This window comes from Chelonoidis abingdonii, chromosome 2 (genome assembly GCF_003597395.2).
Source record: "Chelonoidis abingdonii isolate Lonesome George chromosome 2, CheloAbing_2.0, whole genome shotgun sequence".
Taxonomy (NCBI): Eukaryota; Metazoa; Chordata; order Testudines; family Testudinidae; genus Chelonoidis; species Chelonoidis abingdonii.
In genome coordinates, this window is record NC_133770.1 from 264665151 (window position 1) to 264683525 (window position 18375).

Here is an 18375-nt window from a genome sequence, read left to right on the forward strand (position 1 = left end):
ATACCAGCATAGTAAAAGGCGATAACTTTTGTGCACAGATGAGGCTTTAGTATAAATGGAGAATGGCACCTGATATTTTTGGACAACTGTATCCCTGTCCCACAACACTTAAGACAGCTCACGATACAGTGGTTGTACTTACTTGCGTGCCAACTGTGATATTTGGCATTGAAGAGATGCCAGCACTAGACTTGGGCTTTTTATTTTTTGCTCTGGCCTTTTCTAGCATCTTCTTCCTTTGGCTAAAAGGAACTACTCCCCTAAGGAAAGAAAACAAATTATTAAACCAAGAACTACAAAAGAAGTGTCTTGAGCTTCTCAAGTCTACAACTTAGGGCTCGTCTACATTGGCAAGTTTTGTCGCCAAAAGGCAAGAGTATACACACCACAAAAGACGGCTACTCACCTTTGTAACTGTTGTTCTTCGAGATATGTTGCTCATATCCATTCCAGTTAGGTGTGCGTGCGCCGCATGCACGTTCATCGGAAGACTTTTTTTCCCTAGCAACACTCGTTGGGTCAGCTAGGCGCCCCCTGGAGTGGCGCCATGGCACCGGATATATACCCCAGCCGACCCAGCCACCCTTCAGTTCCTTCTTACCACCCGTGTCGGTCGTTGGAACACTGGAGTGCGGCTTAGCTGACCTCCGCTTCCCTAGCTACTCATAGTTTCTCATTCGTTATCGTGTATATAGTTAGAATTATTTTTTTTTATATACATACATATACACACACACACACGTTTTCTTCCTTAATAGCATATTTAGTTTAGTAATAGTTAGCAGGGTTCAGGGAGTAGCACCGGGTTTCAAACCATGCTTGGCCTGCCACAGGCCGATGCCGACAGGGCTCCAGCACCGGGTGCGGAGAAGGGGCTACTCCCCGAAGCCTGCTAACTATTACTCAACTAACCATGCTATTAAGGAAGAAAACGTATAACTATATAACTAATACTGGATAGCGTAGTGGTTAAGAGCGCCGCCCTTTGATACGGGAGACCACCCTTTGATACGAGAGACTAGGGTTCAAATCCCGGTTGGTACCCAACTTTCCAGTAGGGGTCCTTGGGCAAAAGACCCCCTAACGCTTCACCTGCCTACCTCAAATATGAGAGTGACATGAACTAAGAGAGTCATGCCGGCTCGGACGTCGCCCGGATTAACAAGGTCCGCGCCAGATGTTGAGGAACCAGGACAATCTGACGATAAGTGGGCTACTGGAACAAACCATTCATGGACGAGACAAGAGAACCTGGAATTGATGGAATGCTACTACAACAGTAGACCTAATGAGAGGGGATATATGAAACGTATGAGGGGACTGTGGATGGACAAAAGACCTACATCCACACTTACTGAGAAACAGCTAGTTACCCAACGCTTCAACATAGTAAAGAGGAAGCTGCTCTCACAGCTTGAGATAGACCAACTCCACATTACATCCCAGACTCAAGAAGACTTGGAAGAACAAGTGGATGTGCGGCCCACACCTGAAGCTGAAACTTCACTGTCACCCCCTCCATTGCAGAGCACAGCAGCTGATATGAGGCATAAGATCATGGAAAAACTAGCTACAGTCAATCCTCGAGACCGATTACCAAGGCTCAGTGGAGAAGTACCATCAGATAGTATGTTAGAAGATGCCAATAGAGCCCTCATCACAATCCCTACTACCACCATAACTCAAACCAATGAACTGGTATACGCTACAGCCTCTGTAATCCTGGAGATGCTTGGCTACACGATCAAGAAGAACAACAGTATGTACCCACCCTGGAAAATGAGGTTGGAGGATAAGATCAAGGCGACTCGGAGAGAAGTTAGTCAGCTGGTGGAACTACAGAAGGGTGTAGAGATTAAGGATAAGACTCGGCTACTGAAAAAATACAAGGGCCTGACTCCATCTGAAGCCCTAGAGACTGCTAAACAAAGGCTCACAGCACTGGCTACCAGGCTAAGGAGATACACTAGAGAAGCAGAGGCCAAAAAAGTAAATGCCCTGTTCTCCAAAGAACCATCCAAGGTGTACTCCCAACTGCAGTGCAACAACACAATAACAGCAGAGCCACCAGCAGCAGAAACTGAACAGTACTGGAAGAACATATGGGAGAAAGAGAAGACTCATAACACCAGTGCAAAGTGGCTGCAGGACCTGAGAACGGAGCACAGCAATCTCCCAGAACAGAAACCAGTCACCATCACAGTAGAAGATATCCAGCAGCGGGTCAAGAACATGAAGAGCTGGACAGCACCTGGACCAGACATGATCCACACCTACTGGCTAAAGAAACTAACAGCAGTGCATGAACGCCTAGCAGCACAGATCAACCAGCTGCTAGCAGCAGGCTCCCACCCAAACTGGCTAACACAAGGAAGGACAGTGCTGATCATGAAAGACCCCTGCAAGGGAACAGAACCGTCCAACTACCGGCCAATAACCTGCCTCCCCACAACATGGAAAGTCCTAGCGGGTATCATAGCCGCCAAGCTACAAGACCATACGGGCCAGTACATGAGCACAGCTCAGAAGGGCATTGGGAACAACACCAGAGGCTCAAAACACCAGCTGCTCATAGATAGAGCAGTCACCCAAGACTCAAGGTCTAGACAAACCAATCTGTGTTGTGGTTTACTGGTTGCCACGCTGAATGATGCTCTAGAATGAACTATTTTCACGATGACATTACTAAACAGTTGGTTTTACAATCAAGAAAAAAAAAAAAAACCAGAAAGTTGTGATTTCTACTACCGCTCTGCCCCAAATTTCAAAATTAGGAGTAACATCCAGTTTCCTCATATATCTGGCTGTGATTTTGTTTGGGGAGTATTTGCTAAAGATTGACCAGAAGTCAATCAGAAAGATATTTAGTATCTCAAATTTTCAGTGCTTGCAAGTAATTGGTCAGTGAATATTTAACCCCACTATAACAAAAGCTACTTGAGATCCCTGCCACCATAAGCAAGTCTTGCTTAGATTTTGCATAACTCTTGAGTGAAGCACAGATAAAACAGGGTGAGCACTGACAATGGCACTGATATGCATGTCAACTCATTGTAATTAGAAATGTATTTTCATTTTTTTACATGCTTGGAAAAATCAAGTTCTACCTTTTTATGTCCGGAAAACTTGACATTTTAAAAACTTAATGAAGTTTTACAAATAGAAATCTTTTAACAATGTTTCAGCAATTTATGAGGGGTAATTTCATCCAAATTTTCAGCATGCATTTAAGCCAGCAATATAGTTTGTGAATCAGACTAACATTCTAGCCACAGAGCCCTATGGGAGAAAAAATGACATCATACACAGGTAAGTTTGTTTTCTATATTATTTGAAAAGGCCTGAAAAATATATTAAAACTTTGTAAAACTATGTAAAACCAGGGGAAAACACTCAGCCAACAAGCATTTATTTTCCCTATAAGAATAACTATTATCTGGATTGGCAGATGACAACCCAACTTGACGAGACAATTTTCTTCATTTTCTATATTGCAGTCTCAGTCTAATGTCCTACATTTTGTAGCTCGTAGCAAGGCTTTCATAATCTATGCAGTCAGCCATCGGACTCCAATGATGAAAGTATATCTTTATAGGCATATCTAGACCCTTGACACCTTAGTCAGTGGCACCTCATTGTATTATATCGCTGCTCCTCAGCTACAATACAATAATGGTATCAGTTTCACAGCACAATTAGCAAAACCAGTCTTCTCTATAATCATTTCTTTATCAACTTTCCTATCACTATCCCATCTGAATACTAATGGATTTAACTTCAAGGTATCACAGTACCCCATTTTACACAATTAAAAAAAAAAAAGAATTTCAATTACACCTCTACCCCGATATAACGCAGCCCGATACAATACGAATTCAGATATAATGCGGTAAAGCAGTGCTCCAGGGGAGCAGGGCTGCGCACTCCGATGGATCAGAGCAAGTTCAATATAACGTGGCTTCGCCTATAACGCGGTAAGATTTTTTGGCTCCCAAGGACAGCATTATATCGAGGTAGAGGTATACTTCCTCAAGGTCACACAGGAAGTTTGTGGTAGAGCTAGGAATAAACCCCAGATCTCTTGATTCCCGCCAGGTCCAATGCTTTCCTCTTTTGTAATCAGAGTGTGCAATAATACAAATACTTCCCTCAAGGACAGTATAAGCCACGAAACCTGAGTGACAGAACTTCATCACTAGAACATGAAGTTTCCTTGCACTGCATGTCATTATAATGGGTTTGCAGATACTTTTGCACTAGTATATTCAATACCATATATACTTACCACCAATACAAGTTGTTCTCTAGCTGAGCACAGGTATAAAGAGCGCAACAATGTAATGAAACTATCCGTTCTCCCTGCAGCTCTGAGTATGTCTGTGCAGTGTGTTCCAATTTAGAAGCTACAGAGCTTAAAGTTTCATCCACCCAGGTAGCAACCTAAAAGGAAAGGGAGGGGGAAAAAAACAAAAAACACTGCATCCTAAACAAACTCCTTACATTTTTCAGGATAATCAATTTGGGAAAAGTATCAGCACCCCAACCTTTACTCCAGTTTTAGAACGGGCCTTTTAAAGTTCTAATCTATCTGGATAAATTTCCCTTCCAGTTCTGGTCTCAGACAGAAAATGAAAGTACCAAAACACTGAAAGGATACTGCTGTCAAAGGATTTCATCAAATGTGGATATTTAACCAAACCGCACTTGAACTGTATATCTTTTAGGATGCATCTATTATTGGTCAAAACAAACTTACTTTTTGTATAATCTGTTTTACTGTATTTGGAGCTCAAATATCTTTAACTCCATTCCAGAATTAGGCCTCTTTAACCTTAGATTTCAGTGCAGCAGAAAATTAAAAGTTTTTGGTAATTTGATAAGATGGACGGCCCTTCATTGCTTAAGAGTTCCTGGAGGTTGGTACTACTTTTTAATCTTTGCCCACAGAAAGACCTCAGAACTGCTTTTGATTTAAATTGCTATAGTACAAAATAAGACAATTATGAAAGCTGAACCCGTCAATAAAGATTATTCAATATGATCTTTATTAAATTAATTTATACTGCGGACTTATAGCTGCAGACTTTGGTTTACTTATTCTTCATAGAGCAAAAACAGTGGCTGAAAACCCCCCAAAAGTTTAATCATGAACTCAACAACAAAGAAAAGAATCTCATACCTTGTTATTTTCTGTGGCTACAGTTGCTCTGATACTATTTGCAGAAAGGAGCACTATCATTTCATTGGTTAATCCCAAAAACATTGCTCGTGGATGATGTAATGAAGGATTCTTTGAAAGCATAAAAGAGGTTATTATTTTATAAAAATTCATACATATAGAATTATTTCAATGAAAGATTTAAGGATGTACAGTACCTGTGCATTTCTATAAGGCTCTGATTCACTCCATTTCCACTGATAAAGTTCCCCTTTACTGCTAACTGCCACAAGCTCAGAATATAGAGCTCCAATAGAAATAAACTTTGTTCCATCCTACAAATGAAAAAGAAAATCTAAAATGGCAGTGCTATAAACTAAAACCTTTTGAGTAATAGCAGATTTTAGCAAACAAAAAATATCAAGTTTGCAAAACAGAGCTTATAATGGTTACTGCAATTTTAATCAAGACATCTGTACTATTAGAGTTTCACTGAATTTAAAATTCGGTAGTAAAAAAAATTATCTGATGTGTTGCCTGAAGCTGATCATGCTTTCAGAAACAAATAATGAAATATTCAAGATATTTTATTCAGGGACTTGTTTTCCTTCAGTTCAGTAATATCACAATTTGCCAATCACATTAAAAAAATTCAATTCACAGCCACAAAATATTTATGACAGTGTGGTTTTTTGGCTTAAAGATACAAAAGGAACAATATTTACATGTTACAGATATGTCCTATTAGGGGCAGAATTTATCAGTTTGGAAAAGTCCCATTTCCATGTGGAAATTTTTGCACCCATTACTGTTATCAATGACTACTAAAAATATAACTACAAGATTTGAGAAAAATATATTTGAAGTCTCTTTTACATTATACATTTGACAGCACCTTTATGGACACTCAATTACATTTTTGGTGATGGAAAGTGCCTTTTTTCACACCCTGCTGGAGTATGGGGATGAGTAACTGGAAGAGAGCTGAATGGACAACAAGTAGTAGGCAGATGTGCGCACACATAAAAGGGGAGCTGGAAACAAGGCTGGGCATGAGCATTTTTGTTACTGCTCTCATCGCCTCTGAGCCTCTCTGTATGTCTGTCTGCATCTGTATTTATTTTTAAAGTTTTTTTTTTTTAAATTCAAAATACATCATTTAAAGGGTGATCAAGAATTTTTTTTAAGATAATAAATTAACACACACCCAAGTTGTCAGTGTTCCCTTAATTTTAAATTCTATTAGGGTCTCAATACCACAACCCAGTATGTGCGCCTTTACACACTATTACTCAAAGGTGGCACTCTTATCTGGTTTAGGCCCCATTTTCTTTAGTTTGTCAAGGCTCCCTCTTTTGGGACTGAAATTTTCATGTTCTGTCTCATCCCTGATAATTTTTATTTGTATTTTAAGTTTAAGTTTCAGTAAAATGTGTTTGGCTACTTTTAAATTATACAAGCATGGCTGGAGAGGGAGGGAAAGGGAACAAGATACACTATCTTATCAATTTTTTTTTTTTTTGTTAAAAGTCAAAATATTTTAAGCAAGAAAACATACTTGATTTTTACATAGCTCAAGGTGTAAGGTTCAAGACATCAGAAGAAAGACGTTCAGCAGTTTTAAAGTAATACACATTTTAGGACTTGGATCCCGCAGTCAAAGCCACATAGGTAGACTTCTGTGTCCACATGGATCCCCAGTGTCTTGAAAGTGAACTCCCTGCAGATAAAAAAGACCTGCCTATGCAGATCTGACTATAGGATCAGGGCCTTAATTTGTCAATTTCATATACAGGATAGCAGAATTTAAAAAACAGTGGAATTTCAGTTCAGTTCCAGATAGTCTTCCAACTTTAAAATTAAGATGAATTTTCTTTGATTTTAGCTTGTTTGGCAAAACTAAGGTTTTAAACAGTAAACCGGGTTTTGGTTTGGGGTTTTTTGGGAGAGGAGGTTGGCATTTTGGGGACAGGTTTATTTTGTTATTAAATTGGTTCTGATGGTTTAAAATTACAAAAGTTTTAAAACCAGTTCCTCAACTGGAAAATCAGTTCTTCCAAAAATTGTGAAGATTGTCCCATTAAGAAATGGCTCAATTTTAGCAGGCAAACTGAGTAGCTCAGATTTCTCTCTCTCAAAAGAATTTCCCCCCCTCCCTAAAGTGCAAATACAACAATAAGGATGAGGGAGTCAGAGGTTAAGGCTGGATATTAAAGCCTTCACACTTCCCCTTTTTGCATATGCTTTAAAAGTTGTATCTTTATAGTATTATATACATTTAGGAATACATAAATATAAATAAAAAGTGCATTTTGCAAGATGTATACAATATGTATAGTAATATACTATTATGTAACACAGATTCAGCACAGAATCTGATCTTTTTTTCCTGTTATATGAAAACACAAAAATCCTTCCAAAAGATCAGGTGGTTTCTTTCACTGGATACTGATTGCAAATCAATTGCCATGTTGTGAGTTCCTAGATCCATTTAGGTTCCAGTAGTTTAAAAAGACTAGTTCTTTTTTTGCCCCCAGAACATTCAAGCACATTAAATTGCCAGAGGAATTGTTTATAAAAACGCACGTATATAAAATGAGCACTGATCAACAATACACTCATCTTCATAATTCATCCATAATTTTGTGCATTGTTCCTCAAAGGATTTTAAAACATACATTAGGAAAGAAATGTCTAAAATGTGTTTTGTGATGTGCCCTTACACACACAGTAACATGGTATAATGATGTCATTATAAACGTTTCATCTACATTTTATAAAATATTCCAAGGTTTAGAGACCTTCAAGGTATGTGTATTATATATACACACACACACACACACACACACACTTTGGATTTAAACACTCATGTTGTGGCTAGAGAGGCCACCATATTATGTAGGTTAGACCCAGAACCAGACAAGAACAGAACTTTTAAATGTACCTATATTGGTGGCAGTATATGTTTTTTTAATGTAGACTTCCTAAAATGTTTATGCATAGTCTTCATTCACATGAAACAAAAAACCACGAGAGCTATTTATCTGATATCATTTCAAAAATTGTTTAAAAAAAGATACAATTTCATACAGATTGCTATTTAATAGTTACATTTATAAACAGAGGCTCAAATATCCACTCCAAGATGACTCTGGATTAATGAAATATTACATGCTATGTTGACTTAAGATAAGCTTCCTCAAAAATAGTAAATAAGTTTCACCTTTGTGATAACTGTATTAAAAACAAGACAAGACATTTACAACAGCTGAGTGTGAAGTATTTACTAGAATATGCATATGAAGTGTGAGCAGTAAATGTTTATTACTAGTTAAAGATTCATTTTACAAATTCATCTTATATAGCAATACCAAAATACGTTAAGGTATTATTCAGTAACAAATTTAACTAAGTATATACATATAGCATTGTATGAGAGGATATAACATGAATTATAGTGTTCTTTATACAGAAAAGAGCAACCCAAGAACAACTAGGTAGATGATGAGTTACTATCACTGTTACTGAATGGCTACCAGAGTGCCGCAGAGAAAAGTAATTCCATTTACTGGAGGATTTGGGTATTCTAAAAGTTGCTTTTGCTCTGATTTGGAATGAAAACAGAAAACTCTGAAATTCTCTGCAAAATAGAAAGCCCTGGGGTCCCCAGCCCAGGGACAATCTGATCAGCTGACTGCCCAGGAGCTGTGGACTCAACACCTGGGAGCCTGGGCTGCCAAGGAGCCATACCACTCAGGACTTCCATGCTCCCTGCCAGCCCACCTTCGAGCTCTAGAGGAGCAAGCAGCCTAGAAGCCTTGCTTCATGGTAACCCAACAGATGAGATTTAAAGGGGAGACCTGGTTCCTCATCAGGCAGACTGCCGAGGAGCCATGTGGGTAAGCTGGCAGGAAAACAGATAGGATTCCACTGGAATCCTGCTTGCATCTCATAAAAAATGAATAGTCTCTAATTTAGATGAATTAGCATTCTCTGACTGAAAAACATTCCACTGACAAATTTCCAACCACCTCTGATAGCTATGAATTGGGTACACCTTATATTCATTACCCTGTCACCTTCCCTCCCTATACCCCAGCCTGCTTATTTGTCTCATCCATTTGTCATGTCCTGTCTTTTATACTGCAAGCTCCCTGAATGAGGGACTCAAGTTTATTAAAAGATTGAACAGCTAAACAGAATGGAATACCAACTCATTGTGGCCTTCAGGTACTGCAATATAAATGTAAGTAATAAACAAAAAAAATAATAAATTAGGCCTGTATGGAATCCCAGTGATTTTATATTATTTGCTAAATATTTCGTCTATATGAGCTACATGACTTTCTTCATCCTACTGTTAAGACAAGTCAGAGGGCCAAAAGTACTGATCTAACAATTTAGAGTTACATATTTAGGTTGTACTTTAGAATTCCAGGCATGGGTTGAACTGCACTTATTCAAACATGAACAGTTTTTCCAAGTATCCATAGTGTTCAGCCTGAGCACCAGGATGGAGGAAGTGGTAGTCAAGGTCAGCAGATAGAGATGGAAAATGACAAACCTCTGCAAGCTCTTTACTGCTTGCCTGGCAAGAGGGCAAATAAACCAGAAAAGTGGGAAGCCCAAAAATAGATTAAAAGAACTGCTGAGCTAGGAAGACAGGAGAGAATGGATAAAGGAAGAAGGAAGACAAATTGCAGACTGATACAGAGCTGTTGAATTGCCTGGAAGCAGCCAGTCAGCAGGAACACACTCAACCTTGTGGAATCTAACGGGGCCTCAATTAACTCAATTTTTTGAGTGGGAGCCAAGGTTGACTTTGCGCTGTTTAAAATGAGTCCCAGACAGTCGAGCAAATAGAACACGATGTCAACGTGGGTGAAAAGCTCCTCTCTGGAGCCACTTTAAGCAGCCACTAGTAAAATGTCCACCTGTTTGTGCATGTTCTCTTGGAAGAACTCTGCTTGGATGCCCATGGATGCAACTACGTGACATAAAAGGATAGAACTATGAACCAGGCAGCACAGCATCATCCGGTGATGAGGACGAAGGTCTTGGGTGAGCCAAAACTGTCTCTCCCCACCCCGGAAAAAAGTACCCAGGAGAGAAGACTCTGCCAGCTCTGCAGGAAGGAAGACCGGTGATGCCAGGACTTGTGGTTAAGCTGAAAGCACCACCACCAACCTATCAGGTGACTTTGGCTTCAAAACAGAACAAAGAGCAGTACACAGGTTGGGCAGTGGTCACCAGTAAGGGCTGGGCCATGGACTTCCATCCCAGCCACGAGGCACACACCAATTGTGAGAGACATACTGATCCACTGGCGGCTCCCAGAGTTCATCGGGTGATGTGGAGCAGGCAGAGGATGCCTCCAACTCGGAATCAGAACCTCGGGATCTGGACAGAGCAACCCCAACTGAGCCAGCAGAAAGTCAGATTCATCCATCGCCCAGAACGAGACCAGAATCGTCATCTCTGATTAAAGCAGTAGTGTCAGTACAGAGCACGCTGGTGCCACAGGCAGCGATGGTCCCAGTGCAAACAACAGTAGGGGAGCGCTCTAATACATTGACATCAAAGGTGGTGAGAGCCACTATGGGAGCGCTTCTGGCATCAAATGCAGCAGGGACAAAGAGGGTCCCAAGGCCGACGTCTCCCACACGATTTTGATACTGTCTCCATCCCCACCATAGGGAGGGGTGCATCTGGATGCAGTGCTGACCAAAGTGAAGGTTCAATGGCTCGCTCCATTAGAGGGTTTATAGGTGAGACAGCCCGGGGAAAGGCCTGGACCAACAGTGAGATTGGGACCAAAAGGCAGAAGAGATCTGCAGCGGTCATAAGTGAAGCAGGCATCAACACCACATTTGGTACCGGTATCTCCTTCGTTGGTACTGAACTCAACAGATGCTCAGAGGCCAGAACCAGAGTCAACATGGGATTTATGCTCTTCCCACTCAGTAAAAGGGAAGCATCAGAAGTATCCCTGCCATTCTGGTGGTAGAACCGTTCTGTGCTGGCCCACGTTTTTCCTCGGGGAAGTGGAGGAGTCACCCTGTGACCTGGAGAGGTTCTGAATGGTCTTATGAGACTTCTTCCTTGGCGCTAATGATAGAGAACACCTTCTCCACCTCTCTGGCAAGGCACCTACCCTGGAACAAGGGGCAACAGTGCTCTCCGAGCCAAAGAGTGATCTTTGGCCTAACAGGGCCTTGGTACCAGATCAGGCCTGTTCAAGTAGGGGCTGCTTGAAGCTAAGGTCCTGTGCCTCCTGAGTCGTCCTCCTTTTAAATGATTTACAAATCTAACAGTGCTCTTCCAAGACAAAGTGGGGGTCACTGTGGGGATCGCACCTACACATGAACAACAGCGTTTATCCCCAGTGAGGGCTTCACCAGGGACACTATCAACTAACACTAACTACTAACTTACCATATACACCTCTACCTCAATATAACGCTGTCCTCAGGAGCCAAAGAAAATATATATATATAATCTTACCACGTTACAGGTGAAACCACATTGTATCAAACTTGCTTTGATTCACCCGAGTGCACAGCCCTGCCCCCTCCAGAGCGCTGCTTAACCACGTTATATCTGAATTCGTGTTATATCGGGTTGCGTTATATTGAGGTAGAGGTGTACAATAAACTAGGCTAAGACTAAATAAGCGGTTGAGAGACTACAATCACACAAAAGCTCTGGCTCCAGCCATGAGCTGTGAAGAAACCGAAAGGGGTCAGGACAGCACTGTCTCATATAGCCAGGGAAGGGGCAACAGCCATGAGCACTGCCTCTCTAGAAGTACAGCTAAGAAAAAGTCTCCAGCTCCAGTGCGCTGGGCATGCACACACCTGGGTGGAATACACACTCTGCATCTACTCAAAGAATACCGAAAATTTTAGCCTGGGCTCCTATGCAGATGGAATATGGGGTCCAGGTGGGTCCATCTACCAGAGCCAGACGGATACTTCATTACTATTTGTGCACCTCTTGATCTTCAAATATTTAAATAACCAACCATGACAAAACAGGATAAATATAAACAAAATTGAAAAAATTGAATAAAAATATAAGCCTCCTTTAAAGGAGCTGGACATGAACTCAACAGGAAACGGGAAATTGTTTCATGGAAGAGAGAGCTTAAGTTCTTTGAGATTTCTCTGGTTGTTGCCTGCATGAGTGGCAGCCACAAAGATGAAATAGATCAGAATACAAGTGGCAACTGAACCTCAGTTTTAAGGGCATTAGCGCCAAGGGCATGAACAGCAATAATATAAACAAAACTAAGCAAGCACATTCGGAATAATTTTACTTCAAATAAAAAAATTATGATTTCTCCAGGGAAATCAGAAGTACAGACATTTCTATGGAAAAATAAGATCAGTTGCATGCAATGTACTAAGCATATAAAGGAGCCAAAAAAATTCTCAATACCTTATCTGGCCACCACTGCAAGTCTTCGCCTAACGAGACTGGGCTTTGAACAGGTGTATTCTTCTTATCCAGGTTTGGCTCCCCTTCCTTGCTTGTAGAGCCCCTTTCATTATCAAATGAGGCTCCATCAAGCCACCTTCGTTCACGCAAACGTAAAACGGACTCTCGTTCACGCAACAGCTCAGAGTCTCTCTCTAAGGGAAGAAGGAGAACTGGTATGCAATTGGGTCACACCAGTGGGATAAAAGTAAGCCACTCTCTAGTAAAGACCCTTCAGGATGCAACTAACAGCAGTTAAATCTATTCACAAAAATTTAAAATACTGATATAAAAAAATCCTGACATGCAACATTCAATATATTAACCCTTTCAAGCATATGTACTTATTACTAGAATATAAAACATATCAATGATTAACTGGAAATAAAGTTATTTCTAGAAATAAGAAAATCAGGTAGTTTGTACACTACTGAAAGCATGATGCTTCATTTTTTACTCAGAGTGGTAAAAAGCCACAATGTGTTTAACAAGGTAACTTAAGGTTTTATAATATGATATGCCCTGACATTTTACCATATGATGGTTTTTCTAGTAACAAAATCATCTAATCTACAACATCTGTTAGATACATTTAAGCAAGCCAAAAAAGAGTATTTATTAGAGAGTTTCACAGCAAGTTTCCCAAAAATAACAACTTGAAAAGGTTAAAGACAAAGCAATCTTTTAAAAAGGCTCTTGTAAAAATTTGATAATCCAACCCCTTTTGTTAAAAGCAATGTTTTACAGGACTGGATTTAATAAATTAAAGTATATCTGGTGGTGGTTTTGTTGTTATTTTCTGTTTTGTTTTTTAAATATTCAAATGAAAACTTTTCAAGAGTCAGACAAGTTTTAAAAAGGATCCTTGTAGGAAAATGTTCCTTACCAAAATGCTTCCCCTCCAATTGGCCTACAAACTGTCTAATGCCAGTACTCTGCAGTTCGCTCATGCAGATAAATTTTTTAAATCAGGTAATCAAACTAACTTTCCAAGAGTCAACTATGCATGGAAAATAGGGATTATAAAATTCGTAGTAACGTCTTACATAGAATAAACCTTAGGAAAGGGAAAAAACAAGGGATTTAGAAGGAGTTATGTCAAATGTTGAATATTTGTACATGCACATAATGCATTTAACCCATTAAGTACCTCATTTATGTTCATAAAATTAAATTGTAATTAATGTATGAAATGGTCACACTACTGTTTCATCCTTTCAATAAATTCCTCAAATCTTGGGTCTTTTGCTACTCTAGACAAACGGGAACAACTTTTTACATAAGCCAAACATGACACCTTGCCCTGTAGATAAAGTTCACATAACACTGAACCTGCTCATTAGGAAACATACTGACCCTTGACTGATAATTTGTATCAAGAAATTATATGTTCAGTAGTTAATATACTAATGAAGAAAACAGAATTATGAAACAGGTTACAGCTGTACTAAATGAGCAATCATGGCAGAGGTTGGATTAACAGTTTGTAAAATGCTCTGGGCATCTATTGAGTAGAATTATCTTCAAGAAGCTATGAAGAAAAAAAGCTACAGATTCTATGCCATAAATATTAAGATTTAATGTACTTATCTAAGCATCTGTAATAATTTCCTACTATTCAAAGTGTTCATTAAGCTTAGACAGTTACTACCCATTTCCGAAAATGCTTCAAGAGCACAGCTTAGCTCTCATCTCCCGCCCCTGAATTTAAAATGGTCTTCACTCATGTATTTACGTGCCATGGAACAAGTTAACTAGTTAAGAAAATTAGAAGAGCACTGCATACTGAGCAACCTAAACCAAAGAAACTAGCTTTCAGAATGCTGCATGTCATATCAAATTTGAGTACTGCTTTTAGATCAGAATTAACATTCTCAATTAAATACATTAAGATAATTAGTAAGCAATTGTGGTTTAAAAAATAATTAGTAGGTATTTGTGATTTTCAAAATTTCATGCAAAATTTTAACAAACTGATTAACATTATCAAACTTCAAATTCGCTCGTGATTTTTGCAGAACTTACCTGTTCATTTTAAAAAAAAATTACTATTGATTTTATCAAAACTATTAGAGACTTAATGTTTAACAATCAATTTGTGCATACAAATCAAAGTCTAAATAACTAGTGTGTACTACCACTAGCTTTTTGCACAGCAAACTACTTATTACAAAGAAAAAAAAGATGCAAAATTACCTCGGGATGAGCCTAGCCTGGAAAGTGATGAACGCCGAAAGGATGGATAACCAAAGTAACTAATATCTTCTGAAAACATAGCATCAGCATCAATAATGACACTTGGGTGAGCAGAATGTATGTCAGCATCCAGAAGAGACATAAGATCCTCTATAAGAGGAGACAAGGGTCTTAAGTGAATAATCAGCTACTTAAAAACATCAACTAGAGAGACCATCACCAAATAAACATCAAAACAAAAAATTTCCTACTTCTAAGTTGAATTTCTGCTCCTCAGATTCACCAGTACAAACCAATGTGTCTCCTATGCACCCACATTTACAATCAAGCACAGTGGTCCAATGTATGCAAGCCAATTTTCCATACAGGAACTGCTCTGTCACTTGTCTAACCAAGTTTTCTGAACAAATCTTACCCCAAAAGAAAAAAATTTCCACACCCCAGAAATTCAAACCTTAGTCACACACTTGGGAAGAGCAAAGCATTAATTAAAATAAACAGCCAAACTCCATAAATTAGTTAGCTAGAATTAGAAAAAACTAGTATTGCTATTAGGTAAAAGCTGTCCCTCCAAAGATCTTGCCAAGCAAAGAAACTATACACGTTTCCAAGTGGTTGCCCAACAAATTTGCTTCAGAGATTAAGAAATTTCTTCACTCCCGGAAACAGTTGTTGTGCTTTCATAGAATAAGCTTTGAAGTCAGGCATAAGGTTCACTATTAAAATTAAAATGAATAAAAGGATGTCTACAAAAAATAGTCACTATTTCAAATCTATACAATAAAAATTAAGACCTAATTTGAAATACCCTGGGTCTAATCCCAACTCGAAAAATCTTGGGATCCTAAATAAAGGCATTTACAATGTTTCCTCAACGAGTCCCTATGATCAAAGAAGTCTAATATGAGGTAGGAACACAAAATCCCATTATAAAAAAATACATAGAGCTAACACGCCAAACTTAATCACCATGTAATACAATACAGTCAGTTTCTTCAGCCGTGATCTCTCCTAGTATGGAATTTGTAAAGCCTCTAAATTATCATACACCAAAAAAAAAAAAAATGCAGCAACAGGTTAGATTTAGTGGAATTAATTTGAAGGTTAAATAATGAAAGCTCTGAACCCCGACTGGCAGATAGTAATTTCTACTTGGACTTCTGGAATTAAGAAGGGTAAACCTAGATGAGATGGTATCCAAAAACTGAAAAGAAGTAGACATCCTGTATTATAACTTCTAGGCATCTGTCCTCTGCAAATGTTTCATTTCTTGACAGTGAAAAGGTCAGTCAGTAACCTCAGTCCCTAAAGATCAGAAGGGCCACGCTAACATTTTCTGAAGCCAGACAAATAGTCCACCATCCCACAATAGCTACTTGCTTTCTCAGCAGTGGTAAGACATTTCACATACATAGACATTCATTGATGACAGTCATAAGAACATAAAAATTGCCATACTGGAGGAATAAACAGAACAGGGCAATTACTGAGTGATCCATCCCATCACCCAGCCCCAGGTTCTGGCAGTCAAGAGGGTTAGGGACACTTGGAGAATGGAGTCACGTCCCTAACCACTTTGGCTAATAGACATTAATGGACCTATCCTCCAGGAATTTATCTAGTTCTTTTTTGAACTCAGTTATACTTTTGGCATACAAACTTTTGGCATTCTCTGGCAATGAGTTCCACAGGTTGACTGTGAATTGTGTGAAGAAGTACTTCTGTTTGTTTTAAACCTGCTGTATTAATTTCATTGGGTGACCCCTGGTTCTTGTGTTATGAGAAAGAGTAAATAATGCTCCCCTATTCACTTTCTCCACATCATTCATGATTTTATAGACCTCTATCATATTCTCCCCCCGCCCCCTCCGCCAACACATACATACTTAATAGTCTCTTTTCTACGATGATCATTCCCAGTCTTTTTAATCTCGCCTCATATGGGAGTTATTCCATACCTCTACTCTGTAACTTTTCCAATGCTAATCTCTTCATTGATTGATAGATTCACGGGGGGGGGGGAGGGAGAACCAGAACTGTTGGCAATACAGCAGCACAGACCAGCCTATATTGTCAGACCACCTGAGTACATACAATGGTGTAGGAAAAAGCAATGACCTGGCTGTCCAAATGTCTACCAGATCCTTCTACACACACACCAGAACAGCCTAACCTCATTGTACCTGCTGGCAGCTCTCCACAAAGGAACAGGGTGGTCAAAATCCACCACCATCTGTCACTGTCCATCCATATAGCTGCAGTGCACATCATCCCAGCCCTTTTTAACAGAATTAAGCTATAGGAAGCATCTCTTGGAGAAAGTTGTCAAGCATTCATCCAAGTTGAATAGCTTGCTTCCTCAGCTCAGCTCTTCTATCAGAGATGGAAATTTCCTATACAGGACATCTAGAACTTAACAGGCATCCCTCCAGCCATCTTGTTCATCTGCAGGTGGGAAATATTTTTCAGTAGATAAGTTATAAGTCAGCATAACGTCTCCATAAATTTGAACAAATCTTTTAACAACTCATACATACATGTTTGGCTCCTGAGTCAAAGAAAAACAGGAGGAAGGCACAATATCAAACATTTGTCTTTCCTCCTGTAGGACCAGTACCAATTCAAAAGATAAAATTCTCTCTTCTATTCTCTATGCCATCAAATTTTATTTAAAAAAAATTCCCCTCTCACCCCATGGGTGGTATGTGTCTTCCTCAACCTCGGGTCCTCTACCAGAGGCCTGGGAGTTTGAGGGTTCTGCGCAGTATCTTAGCTGTTCCTAGCACTGCACTCTTCTGGACAGAGAGCTCTGATATTTCTGGGAGAAGCACCATCCCGCCGTTAGGAGATCACAGCGCCATGAGATGCTCTACCACCAACTGGGACCACTTTGGCCTTCACTTTCCACATTCTCTCTCTAGTCCCTCTTCAGGCCTTGGTACTTCTCCAGCTTCTCCATACCTTTCTTCGATTGTTGCTGTCACTTGCACTGCATGCTATATAAAACACGCTGTTCTATCTGCTCTATTGTCTCTATTATCCCGATGTCTGGTTTATTTGGCCACTGTACCTGCCTGTCCGTCTGATCGGAAAGATCCCCAGAATCTTGAAGCCCTGTCCGTTCTCTTACAAAACAAATCGGAATTCCTTATGGTTTGCCGGCTATGCCCATGCTATGGACGGCTCATCGCTCTGGCAGATTTCGCTGACACAATGCCAGCCACTCTGGTGTCCGTTCAGATGTATGCTGTTTCTGCCGCATCTACTCCTCCCCACTATGGTTGAGACTCTCTGAGGACTCTCTGCCATAGTCTGCAGCTTGGAAGTCCTCTACCTTAGTGTTGGTAGACCCTGCTTCAATGGCTGGTGACTCACATGAGGCTGGTCTCCTAGTGCTGCTCACGATCAGTTGCCTCATGCCTGTCCTTTAGTCCAGCCCTTTACCCACCTGGTAACGGATTTCCCAATGTCAGCACCTCAGCATCTGTCATGTCATCCCACGCAGGGGTCTTCCTTCCATGTCTTGCTGCTGCTCAAGCATT

The 18375-nt window shown here is 39.9% G+C and overlaps 1 protein-coding gene across 26 annotated transcripts in view; it reads right to left on the reverse strand.

The window, feature by feature from the left end:
• Positions 1-18375, reverse strand: part of UBR5 (ubiquitin protein ligase E3 component n-recognin 5) — a 152771-nt gene that overhangs the window by 92245 nt on the left and 42151 nt on the right. For 17 of the 26 annotated variants that reach the window (XM_032771326.2, XM_075063143.1, XM_032771325.2 and 14 more), the window contains 6 exons: positions 14834-14983; positions 12599-12810; positions 5377-5493; positions 5180-5290; positions 4286-4440; positions 143-260 (listed from right to left, as the gene is read on the reverse strand). In XM_032771326.2, coding sequence (XP_032627217.1) covers positions 143-260; positions 4286-4440; positions 5180-5290; positions 5377-5493; positions 12599-12810; positions 14834-14983 — 863 coding nt within the window. The remainder of the gene's footprint in view (positions 1-142; positions 261-4285; positions 4441-5179; positions 5291-5376; positions 5494-12598; positions 12811-14833; positions 14984-18375) is intronic. The other 9 variants (XM_075063148.1, XM_075063147.1, XM_075063145.1 and 6 more) reach the window with 1 other exon arrangement.